The sequence below is a fragment of the Castor canadensis genome, chromosome X (assembly GCF_047511655.1).
Source record: "Castor canadensis chromosome X, mCasCan1.hap1v2, whole genome shotgun sequence".
In the NCBI taxonomy this organism is placed as follows: Eukaryota; Metazoa; Chordata; class Mammalia; order Rodentia; family Castoridae; genus Castor; species Castor canadensis.
Window position 1 is genome coordinate 30,489,683 of NC_133405.1, and position 17,521 is coordinate 30,507,203.

A 17,521-nucleotide genomic window follows, 5' to 3' on the forward strand; every position below is an offset into this window, starting at 1 on the left:
GGAAACTAATTATAGCAGTAATTTCCCTGAGTGAGCAGGAATCATTTCTCATTTTGCAACCCATCTCTAACCCAAGGAAATAGAAGCCATACTAACAGATCGATAGGTCTTCTTTGTCCCAACCCAAGCTAAAATCCTTCAGAATACAGTCTTCCAAGACTACCTATATTGTTTTCCATAATCCTTTCTCTGCTGTGTTGAACAAAGTAAAATCAGAACAGCAAGAAAGGTACTGCTCAGAACTGCTTTAGGACTGAAAGTCTCACAAGGTACCCCCTCACCTTTCCCAGAATAGTAAAACTAAGGGCATTTCTAGGAAGAGTGAAGTGAAAAAAAGACTAGTTTTATGTCTTCTGATTTTACCTCATTAACCTTGAAATTTTTGAGAAACCACAGATCAACACTTAACACCCTTTAAAAAAAAAAACTATTGTTAGGCACCATTTTATTTCCCAAATATGTGTGGTCCATTTTTAACAATATGAATTTATTCAAATAATCAGTTTGAATATTTATAGAAACTAGTTTACAAATGACCAAAATCATTGGCTTCTGAATTGGCCATAAATTGATATTTTCCATTTCCTGGAAATGCTGAAGATATTGGACAGTTGTGTTAAGGAACCATTGCAGTTGCAAAAAATGGTATATAGAAATATTTTAATATGCCTCCATTTGATTTTATTTTAACTCGTTTATAAGACTCACTGATTGTTATTACTCTTTTTAATTGCTCAAATTGTTCTGTTTCAAATAAAGACCTTAGTCATATATTCTGTAAACATATGAAGTATTCCCATATGCAGTAACTATACTGAGGCTATAATCAAACACTGTGATCATCTCTTATTACAGGAAATCCTCCTGGTTATCAGACAAGTATCCATAGGTGTCATCATCTTAATATTTTCAATATATTTAACTGATGTCAATAAGGCACTAGCATCAATTGACCCCATGTTGCTAATCATAAGACTACCACTGGTTTTGTCTACTGTCAAATCCACATCATGTTCTCAGCATATCTTGTTAGAAAAAGAACTATGTTCTCTGACTTTCACTGTTTTGTTAAGTCTTTCAAGTCACAAATTCATATATCATAAGTGAAGTAAAAAGACATATGACCATTTGTCTTAAGTGGAATATGACCTGGAGAAGCAAGGGATGACTCATTAGAGAAGACTATAATCCAGCATTTGGTTGTGTTATGTGAACTTTAAACATCATTTGGAAAATGGAGAGTGGATCAGGATTTGGATCAAAGGGGATGGGGCAAATAAGCAAAAGGAAAATGGGGAGGAGAAGAAAGGAATCTGAAAAAAGACTGTATCTGAGGGCAAAGAAAAAGTGGGAACTAGACTGTAACCTCTCTTCCTTATAGCTTAAGTGAACTTCAAATGGAATAAAAAATCAAAGAATAAAGTAAAATAAAGAAGGTAGGACAGTAGAGAATAAGAAATGACTCTAAATGGAAAATGACTGTCTTAGCCCTTTATGTAAGGGGAAGATGGTCTTGAAAAGGATTCATTAAACTGGCCCTAAATTAGTATAGAAAATGTATTCTTAAACCTAATCAAAATTTGCTCTCAATTAGCAACTTCATGTCTTATTATATCTCATTCCCAGTCACTAGGATTTGTATTACATATGTCTTCTAATAGGATCAGAAGGTCTCTACCATCAGAAAAGACCAATGAAGTTCTTTGGTGTAATTGACAAAGAAATACCTCCATCAAGATATTTTCAAGTATCTAAGTCAGTTTGTATATTGGAATTCTTAAGGGTAGACTTGTGCTGCACCTTGAAAGATGAGCAGGATCTGAATACTAGCAAAAAAAAGGGCATTCCAGGCAAAAGGAAATGGTGCAGGAAAATCTATGGCTGTGGGATAGTGAGTAGTGTGTTTCAAAGCCAATGCATAGACTGGTTTAACTACAGAAATAATACAGGATCCTGTATAGCCTCATCATTACTGCCAGCAAGATGCTGACAGAATTGCACATAGGGTTCCTGGCATCTAAGTCGAGCTATGTTAAAGCAGGTAATCATGTAACATACAAACTACAGCATGTCAGAAAACTAATTGTTAATCAAAACCATAAATAAATATTAATATCACTTGTGTTCACCTTTAAGAAAGAGTTTGCAGACAGACAGCTATTATTTTATTTGGCTTTTACAGTAATCTGCTGACATGGGACTCTCAACTATTATCCTCACCACTACATAAAGGCAAACACCCAAGCACTGGAAGATTAAATTTGTTCAAGGCACAGTTTCACAACCAGATCTATTTCTACTACCAGACTCTTTCCTCCTCCTTTCATATCTCTCATGAACTTATCTGTGTGATTGAATTTAGAGGGAAAAAAACTAGGGAAATCACATTGGACAACCCAATCTCAATCAAGAATAAGGTAAAAAAGTCACCAACCCCTATTGAAAAGGCATCCAGCCTTTTTAATATCTTTTGGTATAACCTTCTTGTTCCCACAGATTGCCAAACTTGTAAGTCAGAGAGTGGAAAAGAAACAAAGAACAAGAACAGGGAGTTGTTTTTCTCATGAAATTGATTTCCATATTTTGCTTTCACTCAGCTGTCATATTTGTGTTTGGGTGCTGTTATTGTATTTATATAATATCAATGAAGCCCAAATCAGTCCCCCTAAATAACTCTGGAACTTCCATTTTAAGGGTTGAAGAACTATATTCACACAGGGCTCATTACCTTGCCTTCCCTTTTGCAAATGACTGTTTACCACTCTTTACTGAGTGAACTTCTCTATTGGCATTAGCTTCATTAGTCAAAATGTACGGATGTTGGAAAAATTTTGAAATGGGCCTCTGTGTAGTTTTGAATGGGCCCTGCATGGAAATAATTATCTTAAAAACATTTTCATTATTCTTGAGTTTGCCCACTTTTGTGAATAGTTAGCACTCTCAACTTTGTTTCTCATATCCTGTTTTTATAGAAAATTCAGGCTAGAGTATCCTACTTAGTTTGTTTTTTTTGTTAGAACCTCTTGGTTACTCACACACCTTGAGAGAGGCTCATTTTCCCTAGAGTATAACAACTGCGATTAGTTTTTTGCTCACCCATGGGCAATAAATGAACTTTCCTTCCTTGTGCTAATTGTTCACATAAGGATTTTGTGAGGCGGTTTGTTTTCTTGGTATGACAGAGACATTTCTTCAAAATGTATCTGAGTTGTGTCCTATATATAACTATTTGATGTTTGAAGAAATTTTTAAGGGGAGGGGACATAATATACTCAGCTCAGATTTAGTAAACCTCATTTATTTTAGCACCTATGTACTGAGTCCCCTTAAATCTCACCCTGCAGGTGTCTTTTGGACAAAAATTCTAGCACAAAAATAAAACAAGAGATAAACATTTCAATTTGAACTAGAATGATCTACTTACCACCAATCTCTCTTACATACACAAAAAAACACACACCAACATAAAGCAAGGAAAAAATAACTGCATCATTATTTGTGTCTGGTTTCACTGTAAAATGTTGATATGCCCACTACCACCCTTGACCCAGAGTCCTCCTTAACAAATTTCATTGCATGGAGCTTCACTTATTTGATTTTTCCATATGAAAACTTTAACCATCTTATAAAAGCTTGAAGGCTTTTACCTCAATAGTTCAATAGTACACTATCCCAGGCTAACAAAATTCTTTTCAACCACTACCTTGTATCTATAGTGAGTCTAACATAGGGCACTGTGCTGACAAAGGTTACATAACACTTTATGGACTTAAATTTTATACTATTTGTCTGCCCAATATAGAAAAGCCTAAAGTGTTGAAGCATGGCTTGTGTGGAAATCTTTGTCTATGATTCTAAGCCTTGTAAGTCACTTTCAGAAATCATTATAGCAATGATTATGCAATTAGAACACCTCTTAGCACCACCATAATAGTTTATCCTCTTCAAAATTCTTTCATTTCCTTGGCTCTTGTGAGCTTCATACCATTTTGCCCTGTGTAATAAGTAATATATGGGCTAAGAAATCAAGACAGTGTGTAGTTGTATGCCTTAACCAAAGACTTACAGCTAATATATAACAAAAGTTGGTCTGAAACATAGATCCTCAGCCTTACCTTAGAAGCCAGTCTTTTCTCTGCTTTCCCTTATACAGTCCATAATGAAAAAAATTAAGGCAAAACCTTGAGGCATGTCTGTTTGTTTATGACCCCAGACATGGTAAAAGTTGGACAAGATTATAAGATCAAAACCCAGAGATATGTTGACAGAGCAAAGTAGATTTGTTGTGGTGGGGCGAGCACTAAGCTACTCGGTATTACTATCCACATAGATCAAATTCATTTGCAGTTAATTTGATCCATGTTCCTTCGTCTATTTGTTCTTGGCTGCCAACTTCCCTTTTCCCATACTTCAATCATCACTAAGTTATAGAGACTGTACTTCTCTTAAAGTTCTTTAGAGAAAAAGATTATCATTGCATCCTCTTTCTGAGTTCATTTTGAGAGAAATTCATATGTAGCTTTTGACCTGCCTGCATGCTTTATTTCATTCAGGTTAGATATCCTTCAATATAAACACATGGAAATTTAGTCTATAATTCTGAAAAGTTTATTGAACATTTGCATCCAAGTCTCCTAGATTTGTTGAGATATAAAAATAAATCATAAGGGGATGGGGGACAAGGGGGAGACATGGCCCAAACAATGTATACACATATGAATAAATGAATAAAAAAAATCAATCATAAACTGGGCATGGTTACTCATGCCTATAATCCCAGCTACTTAGGAGGCAGAGGCAGGAAGAACATGAGTTTGAAGCCAGTCCAGATTCAAAGGTAGCATTGAAACTCTGTCTCAAAAACAAAATAGAAGCAAAAGGGCTTGGGCATAGCTCAAGTGATAGAGCACTTGCATAGCATGTGCAAAGCCCTGTAAACAAATAATAAAATCAAGTTCTTACCCTCAAAGAACTTACTGTCTAGACAGAGCATGACTGGAGAACTCACGTTAAAAACACATAAGTAAAATGACAACTTCTGTGATATAGAAAACAGAGAGACCATGATGAATTGGAATTTATCATGAAAGATAAGCAGCTTGATCTTACAGAAGTTGAGAGTAGAACAGTGGTTACCAGAGGCTGGGGAATATTGGGGATGATGATTGGTCAACAAGTATTATATTATAGTTAGAAGAAATAAGTTCTGATATTCTATTGCACAGTAGGGTGACTATGAAAAATGATAATCTATGTTCAAAGAGAATGATAGAAGGGATAAATTCACCTATGATATATTATAAGAACTTTTGTAAATATCACAATGTACCCCCAGTACAACAATAATAAAAAATAAAACAATAAAAAAGAAAGAATATTTTTGACACAAAGAAATGACAAATGTTTAAGGAGATAGATTTACTCTGATTTGAACATTACACAATGTATACATGTACTGAAACATCACATTAATGGGTCCCCATTAATATGTGAAATATGTATCAATTTTTAAAATAAAGAGAAATTTCTTACCAAAAAATTTTAAAAGATGACTACAATTTAAGTTCATGAATGTAATATGAAAAGCTAACAACTATATTAAACACATACACATACAATATAAGTGGTTTAACAAAATAGTAATATATTTCTTGTTCATATCACAATCCCAGTATGAGTTTCCAGGTATTATAGTGAGCTTTCTATATCTATGACAAAAATACAGATTTATCTTGGCTCATAGTTTTAGAGGTTTCAGTCCATGGTTACTTGGCTCCATTGCTTCTGGTCCCATGATGTGGTAGAACAACATAGTGGGGAGCATATAGTAGAGCAAAGTAACTCATCTCAGAATGGTAGTTAAGGAGAGAGAGACAGAAAGAGAAAGAGAGAGGTGTGTATGTGTGTGTAAGAGAGAAATACAAAGAGAGAGAAAGAGAGAGAGAGAGAGAGGTGTTTGTGTGTGTAAGAGAGAGAAAATTCTAGGGACAAAATATACTCTTCAAAGATCTATTTCCTCCAATTAGGCCCCCCCTAGTTTCTACCACCTCCCAATAATGCCATCAAATTATAAGTCCATCAGTGGATCAACCTACTGATGAGGTTAGAGCTCTTAAATCCAATCGTCTTTCCCTAAATACCACTAGTTGGAGAACAAGCCTTCAACACATGGACCTTTGGGGACATTTTATATCCAAATCATAACACTGGAAATGGGAGAAGTAATCTCTGTTCCAAATGCTGATTTAAGGAATGAGTCTCCTTGCATCTAGTGGGTCTTCAGTACCTTAGGCCTTATAATACTAGATGCTTGCATCTAACTAAGCTACAGGGGAAGGGGGTGATTTATAAAGGAGACAATAAAGATTTTGTTAGGTGCCATGCCTACAGGTAGCATACATTCCTTCTATCCACTCTTAATTGCAGAGGAGGCTGGGACATGTAATCTAACTCTATTCTCAGAAAGAAAAAGAGGATGACCTGAACACATAGCATTGTTATGTGCTATCCTAGTGATGAAATGACTTTTGGAAAAGGGTATGAGGAAGAGAATGAGGGAATAGCAAAAGGAAAGTTGAATTCAACTTAGAAACCTACTTTTCTGGTTTTATTTGACTAAATTTGAGGAACTTGTCACAAATTATGAGCTTTTGTCTTGATGAAAATAAAAGAGGCTGTTGGGGGTGTAACTGGGGTTTGAGCTCAGGACCTTGTGTTTGCTAAGAAGGCACTCTACCACTTGAGCCACTCTGCCAGCCCAAAGGGCTGTGTTCTTAAAATGTATTGTATCATCAGTTACCCAACTATTTGATTTTCCAGTGATGAGAATCACAACTAAATTTGGTTACCTTTGGTTTCACAACAGTTATAACAAGACATAACTTTTTACAGCAGTCTTAAATTTGTTATTTAGATTTAATACAAGTTCACAGATATCTGATTACAGCAGCCTTTTCACTGATGATGCATTCCTCCACAATATCCTCTAGCAAGCATTGTAACTGACAACTCAAGGATAAGTCCAATTCAAACATATAATTCTTTGGGCCTATACTGTATGTATAATTTTTTAATTGAAGGCATTTTGGTGAAAAAAATGTTCTCTTTAGTTAATCGTAAATTTCCCGAAAACCTATGCCGTCTAACACCTAGCTTAACTTTTATACTTATGTTGCCTTCCAGGCCCCTGAAGACATGTGATTTATGGGCCTCCATTTTAGTTGGCAATTCATGTGATAATAGCTAAGTTATCAAACTTTCTACCACATGAAAACTCTCAGTACTTTCACCAAACTGATCAACTTTGTAAGGGTGAAGCCACAGGATTTCTTTGAAAACTAATTCTAAAGAGGTCTAGGAAATCTAAAGGATTCTGAACATATTTTGGGAAGGGTCATGGTTTCCCTGAACAATCCAAAAAACAATGGGCCCTCTCTCACTATGACAATATCCATACACATAACATTTTGCAGTTATTTTCATGGAGTTTCTCTCAATGTTCCTTAACCAGTCTATGTCACTCCTGCAGTAAAGCAATTGATAGTCTCATTTAAACTATATTTAAAAGTGATTAAGAGAATGGACATTGAATTAAAACAAACATGAGCTAAATCTAACATTTTCTAGGTATGTAACCTGAAGTTGATCAATTGAACACTTCTTCATCTAAAAATCACAATATCTACTCTACAAAGCAATTATGAGGGCTAAATGAGAAAATATATATAAAGAACCCAGAACAGTACCTGGAGCATCATAGTATTCTCAGCAAATGGAAATGCTTATTACTTGGTAATATTCATCATCCTTCCTGGGTCTTCAGTGATGTTTACTTGGATTTCATACCAGACTCATCAGGAATTCAACATAGTTTTTCAGATTTCAGCTTACACATCACTCTAATCACTTATGACCTTGATGTCTCCAGTCTAGCCCCCAAGGCTACTCCCATAAACATACCCCAAAATAGTGCTTATCTAACAGCGTTTTAATTGCCTGGTTATTTGTCCATTTCCCCCACCAGTTTCTGAACTTTGCAAAGGCAATATTGTACCTGCTTTATATTGTTCTGTACTCCCAGTGCCTAGCACAGTGCCTAACACATAATAATTGCAAAATAAATCTTAAGCAAATCAATGTGTAAGGGGAAAACAGCTTCCTCAATAAGCTTTTATAAAAAATAGTTGGCATAGATAGGAGAGCTGTTCATTCACTTTGCCTTGAAGCAAAGTCTAAAGGTTTGAATGCTAAAGAGAAGATAAAATGCTAATAAACTGGCCTTTTCTGTCTTTCTTTCAATCTGAATTATTGCTTACCTAGCCCACAAGTATATTGTTCCTTATGATGACTCTGAAAGCCTTTAAAATACTATTTGAGTCATCAATCAGAGAAAGAGGACATTCCAGACAATAAAATATTAGTTTGAATACTTATCATTTTAACTTTGTGTTTAAGTTCTCTATAAATTGACTTTGGTGTTCAGAATATACTATAACTTTTTATTAAACTAAATATTTGATTAGGACCAGGCATGGTGGCCCACACCTGTAATCTCAGATACTCAATAGACAGAACTAAGAGGAACACAATTTGAGGTAACCAGCCATATTTAGTATTAGACCCATCTCACAAACAAGACCGTCATCATGGTACACACCTGTAATCCCTGCTACATGGAAAGTGGAGGTGGAAGAACTGCAGTCCATAGCCATCCCAGGCAAAAAGAACAAGACCCTATCTGAAAAATAAACTAAAGCAAAAAGGGCTAGAGACGTGACTCAAATGGTAGACCATCTGCCTAGCAAGTACAAGGTCCTGAGTTCACACCCCAGTATCACAAGTAGATACATAGATGATAGATGATAGATAGATAAATAGATAGATTAGATAATGCGATAGATCATATATAGATTAGATAATTCATGCCATTCCCTGTTCATGCAATATTACAATGAGTTTATTAGTGTCTCCTATTGGAGAAATTCTGATTCCATTGTTAACCACACAGTGAAATCATCTCAGCTGTTCATTAAACTCTGCCTCCTTCCAACCCACAGAAACACACAGGAATCTAGAACCTCCAAGTTCTAGAAGCTCCATTTAGTGGCTACTTAGCGAGAGAACTTAACATGCTTATGGTACAGAAGTAACTTGGCGCTTTCTGATCCCAGTGAGTAATTAAGAGGACAGTAGTCATATCAGTTGAAGAAAGGACTTTCTTACCTAGAGAAGAGTTTCCATATATACTATACATATGATACCAATTACCAGAGAATCAGAATGCACATGAACAAAACAAAATATTTTTATCTCTCTTTGACTTAAAGAATACTTTAGGATCAACTGGTGAATGTCAGTTACACAATTCAGCACTCTCAGTACTAGAGATTGGGTTGACACCATGCTAAGCTTAGGACATCTCCTAGAAGTTGATTTTAGCCATTTATTTCTGTCTCATAAAATTAAAGAGCAGATTGTAGCAGGGAAAAAAATGCCAGTATTTCAGTTATCTAGTTGCCTGGGCTATAGATGAAGGGAATTTTATGACTACTTTCCAAAGCTTATATCCTAAAAGGAGCTTCATTTTTCACATAGAAATAATAAAAATGTAAGTGTCCTCAACAACTATAATTTTTTAAAATTAAGTACAGGGGTGCCTTCTGCCAACATCAGAAACTGGCATTGTGCACAGCCAAAAACTCTGATGTTTTCTGCTACCTAATTTGAGATTTTAACTATTATTTCCAGGCTATTAAGCTCCACATCTGGACTCCCAGTGATCACATCAGCATGCCCCTGTTCCTTCAGTATTGATCAGCTTCCCCAAAAACTGATAAATTTATTAGTAAATATCTAGGCTGCCCCAGCTTTAGTCAATTGTCTTCTTAAGAATTATAGTATTTATTCATTGGGGGATAATAAGACAAAAGAAGAAATCAAAGAATTTTGCCAGGATTTGCAGACATTTCATACAGAGTGATGCCCCACGGAGAAAGGAACCTGCAGTTCAGATATTATATAATGTTCTCTACTTTGCATAAGACATTGTGAATAATTTCTTTTATAAAATGTACTTTATTTATGGGCAGGTCCCTCCATAGAAGAAGCTTGTTAAGGCTTAATGCTGATGAATGAAGATAGCACCATTCACACTTCCAGGTTATGGGCTGTCAGTGCTTTCATTATATGCACTAATTTACAAGGATTTATTTATTTTCTCACAAATGTAAAAATGTGCTCCAAGCAAAACATGCTGTATGGGCATCTGAGCCCAGTGTTTTCCTTGGTAGAGTTGGGTGGTTATGAGGACTCAAGCTGTTATTTGCTGTTCTTCACACTTCTACCCCCACCCACCTGGTATCACTGTCTAAACTGTGGTAAAATCAGGGATATATATTTTATTACTTGCTTTAAAATGAATACAGGTTAATGTATTAAATTCTGGAAGTAGTTTTCTTAACATAGCTTAAATCTTTTCTTATCCAAACTCAATTGTATTTTAAGTGTTTAACGAAAACACTGCCAGTAAGCACATTAATGGACATAACTATTGGAACAAATTATGCCTACAGCATTGGGTACCAACTTTTGGAGCTCTCAGTATGAGAAAATCAAAATATGAAAGTAAACTGAATCTGTAGATACTGCTAGACCAGATGGCTTTGTATGATCTGAAATCAGTCACATCCCTATCTTTAAAGAATAAAGCTTAAAATACACTAGGTATATGTCACCTCCTCCCACTCAGTCTAACGAGCAGTAATAGATCATACTGCATCATCACTATCCCTGAGTTATAGCAGTACTCATTATGGGAGGAAAAACCTCCCCAATTGATGGACAAAAATAATTTTCTTTTTCCTGCCGGAGGTTTCCAATTTGATTTTTACCCTTAGTGATAATTAAATACCTCTTAGACCTCACCAGTGAGGAGTTTGTTAAACTAGTTACTGGAATTTATTTGTGTTTCGTTGTTTGGTTGGTTGGTTGGCTGGTAAGGAAAAGAAAATGAGAGGAAAATTTGTACACATAAAATATGCCTAAGTGCATTTATAGAACACCTATCACACAGTCCCCTCAAAGCCCTTTCTATTATTTCTTTTTCAACCCTAAGCATAAATGTAAGCCCATCAAAGTTAATTAAAGTGTCACAAGGAAAAAGAAATGTGTTTAGAACTTGGACTATGATGAAAAGAAGTTGCTACACAAATATATGAAAGAATACTTTACAAATTCAGCAGAATAAGCCCTGAAGGCCAATACAGTAGTGGGTATTTAATAAGATGAAACAAATTTCAAAGGGCACTCATCTGTGAAACTCAGATGGCATGAACAGAGGTAGAGACAAGTTCACAGTGTTTACAACTTCACAAAAATTAAAAGTGGGAAAACCATTAAAAGGTCAAGATTATAATTCCTGGATCAGCTCAAATGTTGTACTCTGATGGGGAAAGGAAGTGTGATAGTCAAGGAACAGAATTGCCTTCTCTGTTGTCAGCATAAACTGCAAAGACCTCCTGCTGCAGTTAGGATCTGAAATGTCCCCCAAAGGCCTATGTGTTAAAAGCTTAGTACCTAACATGACACTTTGGGGAGATGGTGGAAACTTTAAGAGGTTGGGCCTCCAGACTCAGAAAGACAAATATTGCATGTTTTCTCTCATATGTTGAGTCTGTATGTTAAAGAAAAAACATGAAAGTAGAAGGGGGAACTACTTGAGGACCAGTAGAAGGGGGAGGAGGAACAAGAGAGGGGAATGGAGGGTGAATATAATCAAAGTACATTATTTACATGTATGAAAATGTCAAAATGAAAATTTTATATAATTAATATGTGCTAAGAAAAATTTTTAAAGAGGTGGGACTCAGTGTGGGGGGTCTTCTGGTTATTGAGAGTGTGCCCCTGAAGGGAATATTGAGAACCTGCCCTGTCTTCCTCTTTTACACTTGTGGCCAAGAAATAAAGACTTCCTTTGCCATGCACTCCCACCACGATGAACTGCCTCACCACAAGTCCAAAAGCAATGGGGCCAACCAACCATACACTGAAATCTCCAAAGCTATGAGTCAAAATAAACCTTTCCTCATTTTAAATTGATCATCTACAGTATTTCATTAATGGGACGCTAACTAACACAGCTCCCCCAAATGCATTGGTTAAGGATACATGTATTTTTCTAGACATTTTATGAACCTACTCAAATTTCCAGAAGATCAGATTCTCTTAACTTTACTACCTCCTAGTAAGATCATTACATCATTTTGTTTTTAATACCCTTAAATTACTAAAGTTTCTTTCTCCTAGTCCTGGTTTCAGTATACTCAGGAAGTACATCAACCATATTCACTAATCTCCAAAAATATCAAATGGAAAATTTCATACTAACAATTCAAAAACTTTAAATTGCACACTATTCCAAGTAGCATGCTCAGATGTCATACCCTCCTGCTTCATCCTGCTGGGATTGAATCATGCCTCTATTCAGAGTCACTTACTAGCTACCTCAGTTTTCAGATCAACTATTATAGTACCATTGTCAAAGGTACCAAGGGAAACAGGAGTTGAGTCATATGTTCCGTATGTAGATCTGATGTGTTTATATATATTATTTCATATGATACAACCACCTAGGCATATAATGACCAACTCATCCCAGTTTATCAAGGATTGTCTGGGTTTTAAAACTGATCCCTGCTTTAGTTGGCCTTACTTAGATAAGGCAGATCATCTATTACCTGTTTTACCAAAGAAGAAGCAGAAATTTGAAATTTGAAGACAAATAACTCAATCAAAATCATACATCAGTTATAAGAGGTGTGTTCAGTATTAGAATCCAAACCTTCAAACTGCTATTATAATATAGTTTCCAAGAAACCAAACTGTAATTAACACAGTATGTAGAAACACTGTGAAAGTTTTATTGACTTTTAATTTCTCTAGAAGTTTAGCCATTCCCTGTGTAATGCTATAATTTTTCTCTCCAGCCCCCCCCTTACTAGATAATACAGAGGAAAAAACTCAGTCTAGTTTACCAAAATTATTATAAACCCTCTGCTAATTGAATGTGAGCTGATTAAAATAATTCTAATACTTTCCAAGTCAATTATTTCCTAATGCAACCATGAAAATAAGCAGTGTACTCAGTATCTATATGATAAAAGAAATGTAACTTACACTACCTCCCCTGTCTCTCCCTATTTATCTTAAAGAGGATTTTTTTCTGTATGTGAGAGCAAGCAAGTATTGAGAGAATGGCAATGTAAAACTGGATAAAACAAAATTATTAGACTGGCTTTATCTCTATGAATTAGTTTTGTCATTTCTTTTCAAAACACAAAGAAATGAATGTATATCCCAACAAACATCTCCCATTACTGTCTTGTCTGTGATGAGCAAAATTGAATCCATATGTCTTTAAAATGTCTTTCCATTTCTATGACTTCTTTCAAAATACTGATCTTAGTGCAAATGACCATTAATGCTCATTTGCTCTTTCCCAACAGGCATCACAGTTGATAGGCATGGATTCATTTACTTTGTGGATGGGACTATGATTCGGAGAATTGATGAGAATTTTGTGATCACGACTATAATTGGCTCAAACGGTCTGACTTCCACACAGCCACTGAGCTGTGACTCAGGAATGGACATTACTCAGGTAGGCACCGCTGGTTTTCAAGTGTTATCACCATTTGGCATCATGGAAATGGACAACAATTTTCTCATGCAGAAATTAGGTAGAAAAGAAGCCTGGGGTATCTGTAATAATGCCAGATAGCAGAAATTTCTCTTTATGTAAGTTCCTTTTTTCCTCAGAAAAACTTAGTTGAGAGAAAATGATAAGCTAGGATGGGAGTAATGCTACATGGAATATTGACATGATAACTGAAGTCTCCCAAATTTGAATTAATTAGAGGTTAAGGACAATCTTGTTTATTGAGTATTTCCTAAGACATATAATTGTATTATTTTTAAATGAAATAATAACTTAAACTTGGAAAAATAGTGATTACTAAAAGTCTTTAGAAATCTTTTCAATGAAGAATCAGGCATGGTAGGGCACATCTGTAATCCTAGCACTTGGGAAGCCTGAGGCATGGGGATTGTGTTAGTGGCAAGCCTGGGTCACATAGTTAAGACCAAGTCTCAAAATAACAGAAGAGAGAGAGAGACAGAGAAAGAAGAAGAAAAAAAAGGAGGAGGAGGAGGAGAAGGGAAGGAAAGAAGGAGAGAGAAACAGAAAGAAAGAAAATCTTTTTAATGGATATGTGAGTATGACTTGATTTTCATGTGAATATAAATAGTTATTTCTAGGATGTTTTATACTTTTTTCTAAATAAAAGCATATCTTCTCTGAGATTTGTTTTATATTTATTTAGCAAAAATTTTGACCAGTGAAAATAAACAGAAAAATTCAGTGCAGCATTCATTTAGGCCCCAAGTTCTTATTTTACCACCATTCTACAAAATCAATATTAGACATATAGAGAGATTATAGAGTATACATTACAGTCCCAGCACTATCTTGATGTCTTTCTTTGTCTTTAGACACAAGAGTATGAAAAATGAAGTAAATAGACTAGACATCCCTCAAAAGAACTTTCATGCTCTAACATTCCATAAATCTGTGACCCTAATGAAGTACATTATTACATAATCCTTTAAAGTAATTCAAGTAGAGTTTGGGAGTTTTGAGATTGGTTAGTGTTTTGGACATGACAGTTTCAGCTGCAAGTAATAAAACACTTGTCTAAATGTAGACAATAAGGCTTAATTATTTCACACAATGAGATGTCCAAAGGTACAGAAAGATGCCAGCAGATTGCTTTCTTGTGTCACACTGCCCAGAATTGAGTCAAAGGCACATGCCTTAACTAGTCACTGACAATGGGGAAACAGAATTTTCAGAATGAGTTGAGACCCTCTGGAGCTAGATCATTTTCCTTGAGCATATTTGCTACTTGATTCTTGAACAAAAAGCAGGGATCTGTTAGCAAGGAATGTAGTGTTGCTGCTGCATGGGCAACTACTGGTATCTTCCATGGTTAGAATATTCCTGTTCCTTAATTTCTTTTTTTAACTTTTTTTTATTATTCATTTATTCACATGTGCGTACATTGCTTAGGTCATTTCTCCCTCCTGACCTCCTCCCCTGTTCCTTAATTTCTTATAGTACCTGAAATCTAGGATAATAGGAAAGTTAAATTAATCCATTGCCCAGAAGCTTTGCTTTAGTCATTAGCTCTAATATCTCCTTCCACCTCTACCCACCATGAGTACATATGCCTATTTGGGATTTCTCCTTCTTTTTGTGCCCCTACATCACCCCAGAATCTGGAGAATTGGCCAAATATGATCAACTATAAAAATGAAATGGCTAAACATGAACTATCACAATATGGATTGAGAAAGTTAGACAGATTAGTGAAATATTGGAGCTAAAATTAAAGAACTTGTTGACTGACTTAATTTCAGACTTAAGTACATGGATGGTAGTACCATCCACTGAGGTAGAAAACACAAGAAGAAAAGAAGCAGGTTTGAGCATGGGTTTGATCATGGTCATGGTTGAATTTGGGACATGTTGACTTTGAGGTGCCTACATGTGTCATCCAGGTAAAGATGCCTGGCAAGAAATTGGAGAAAGGTCTAAAACTCAAGGTCTGAAATGAAGGCTGGATCTGTGGTTATTAATTTGCATGTGATAATAGCAAATAGGGGAGTGAATAAGATCTCCTAAAAAGGGTACACAGCATAAAAAGAAGAGAAGATTTAATACCAAACTCTGTGAGGCACCAATATTCAAGGGAGAGATGAAGACTGGGAACCCACAAAGGAGGCTGAGAGGAAAAAAACCTCACAAGTAAGAAGAAAACCAAGAAGGCATATGGGCAAAAAGAAAAAAGCAAGCCCAGGGAAGCAAGCTTTTCTTTCTTTTTTTTTCTTTATTCATTTATTCATATGTGCATACATTGTTTGGGTCATTTCTTCCCCTGCCCCCTGCACCCTCCCTCCCCCAACCCCTTTTGCTTCCAGGCAGAACCTGTTCTGCCCTCTTCTCCAATTTTGTTGAAGAATAGACATAAGCAATAATAGGAAAGACATAGCATTTTTTCTAGTTGAGATAATGATAGCTATACAGAGTGATTCCTAGCAATGGAAAGCAAGCTTTTCAAGATGTATCAAATGCTGCTTAGAGGTCATGGAAAATAATGTGTTTTTTAAAAGCCATTTGATGGAGAACATCCTATTAAGTGAAGTGAGCCAGGTTCAGAAAGACAAAGGTACCATGTTTTCTCTCATATGTGGAAGTCAGATCCAAATACAAATATAAGCATTATCATATATACATAGAGAGAGAGAGAACATGTTTCCAAAAGTGGGACTGTTACAGGAGACTAACGAAAGAAGAAAAGAACAATACAGAATTCAAAATATTGAAATATATCAGATCTGTGTAAGAACAAGACATTACAAAATGCAGTGAAAACTGTTGAGCAATACTTGGTGGGGGGAAAGAGTGAAGAAGAGTAATAGAGGGGGCTAGACTGATTAAAGCAAAATATATTTACAAGTAAGATACCAAGGCATAATAGCCACAGAACATTTAAACAATGAAAGACAGGAATGTGAAACAGGTCATGTTAAGGGAAGGCACAAGTGGAAGAGGAAATGAAGAGGGTAACGGTGAGGGGTAAATATGGTTGAGGTACTTTTTATACACATATGAATAAGGAACATTGAAACCAGTGGAAGTTCTTCTAAGAAGGGGGTGGGAAAAAAGGGAGAATAATGGAGGGAATGAACCAAACCTGGATATAATATATGTGTATAAGGAACAGTCACAACGAAACCCATATATAACTATTATGCACCAATAAAACATTCTTTAAAAAGCCAGTTGTTTTGCAGAATTAGTAACTCTAGATAAGAGTGCCTTTGGTGGAGTGCTAATTGATGAGAGCTAGATTGCAGTGGTAGAGTGGGAGGTAAGGAAATAGAGAAAGAAAAATGACATCACTTCTTATGTTTGCCAGGAGTTGGGAGGCTTTGGCTTTGAAACAAATCAGCATCCAGGTAGGAGTAAATCAGCCCCACTTTGGGGCACAGATGGACAAAAACGGGAGAACATTGAATGCAATCAGATAGGTAAATGGATAGAATATTACCAGGAAGAAGCCTGTATGTTGGCATAGTTTCTTAGATGCTCAGCCATTATGACCAATGCTTCCTGTCTATTTAGACGATGTAGTAGATTAGCAGCCAATGTTTCCTGTAATTGTCCTTAAATACCTGGGCAGTCCAGTTAGAAAGAAGAAAGCTTAATAAGGAGCTTTGTAACACCTTCCAAGAGCAAAGATTTAGTTGTTTATAGTAGTACTTACAGTCATCCTGCTGAGCTTACACAGTTCTCAGTTTCATATTTCAGTAAGTCAAAATATATTGATGGATGAGGGCAAAGACATATATCTAAATGAGACTGCACAGGTTTTGCTGACAGGAATAGACAGGAAAGAAAACA

The 17,521-nt window shown here is 35.8% G+C and overlaps 1 protein-coding gene across 11 annotated transcripts in view; it reads left to right on the top strand.

Annotated features, from left to right (window-relative positions):
- LOC109686404 (teneurin-1) overlaps positions 1–17,521 on the top strand; it is an 835,907-nt gene that overhangs the window by 749,864 nt on the left and 68,522 nt on the right. For all 11 annotated transcript variants that reach the window (XM_074064014.1, XM_074064010.1, XM_074064012.1 and 8 more), the window contains one exon: positions 13,503–13,657. In XM_074064014.1, coding sequence (XP_073920115.1) covers positions 13,503–13,657 — 155 coding nt within the window. The remainder of the gene's footprint in view (positions 1–13,502; positions 13,658–17,521) is intronic.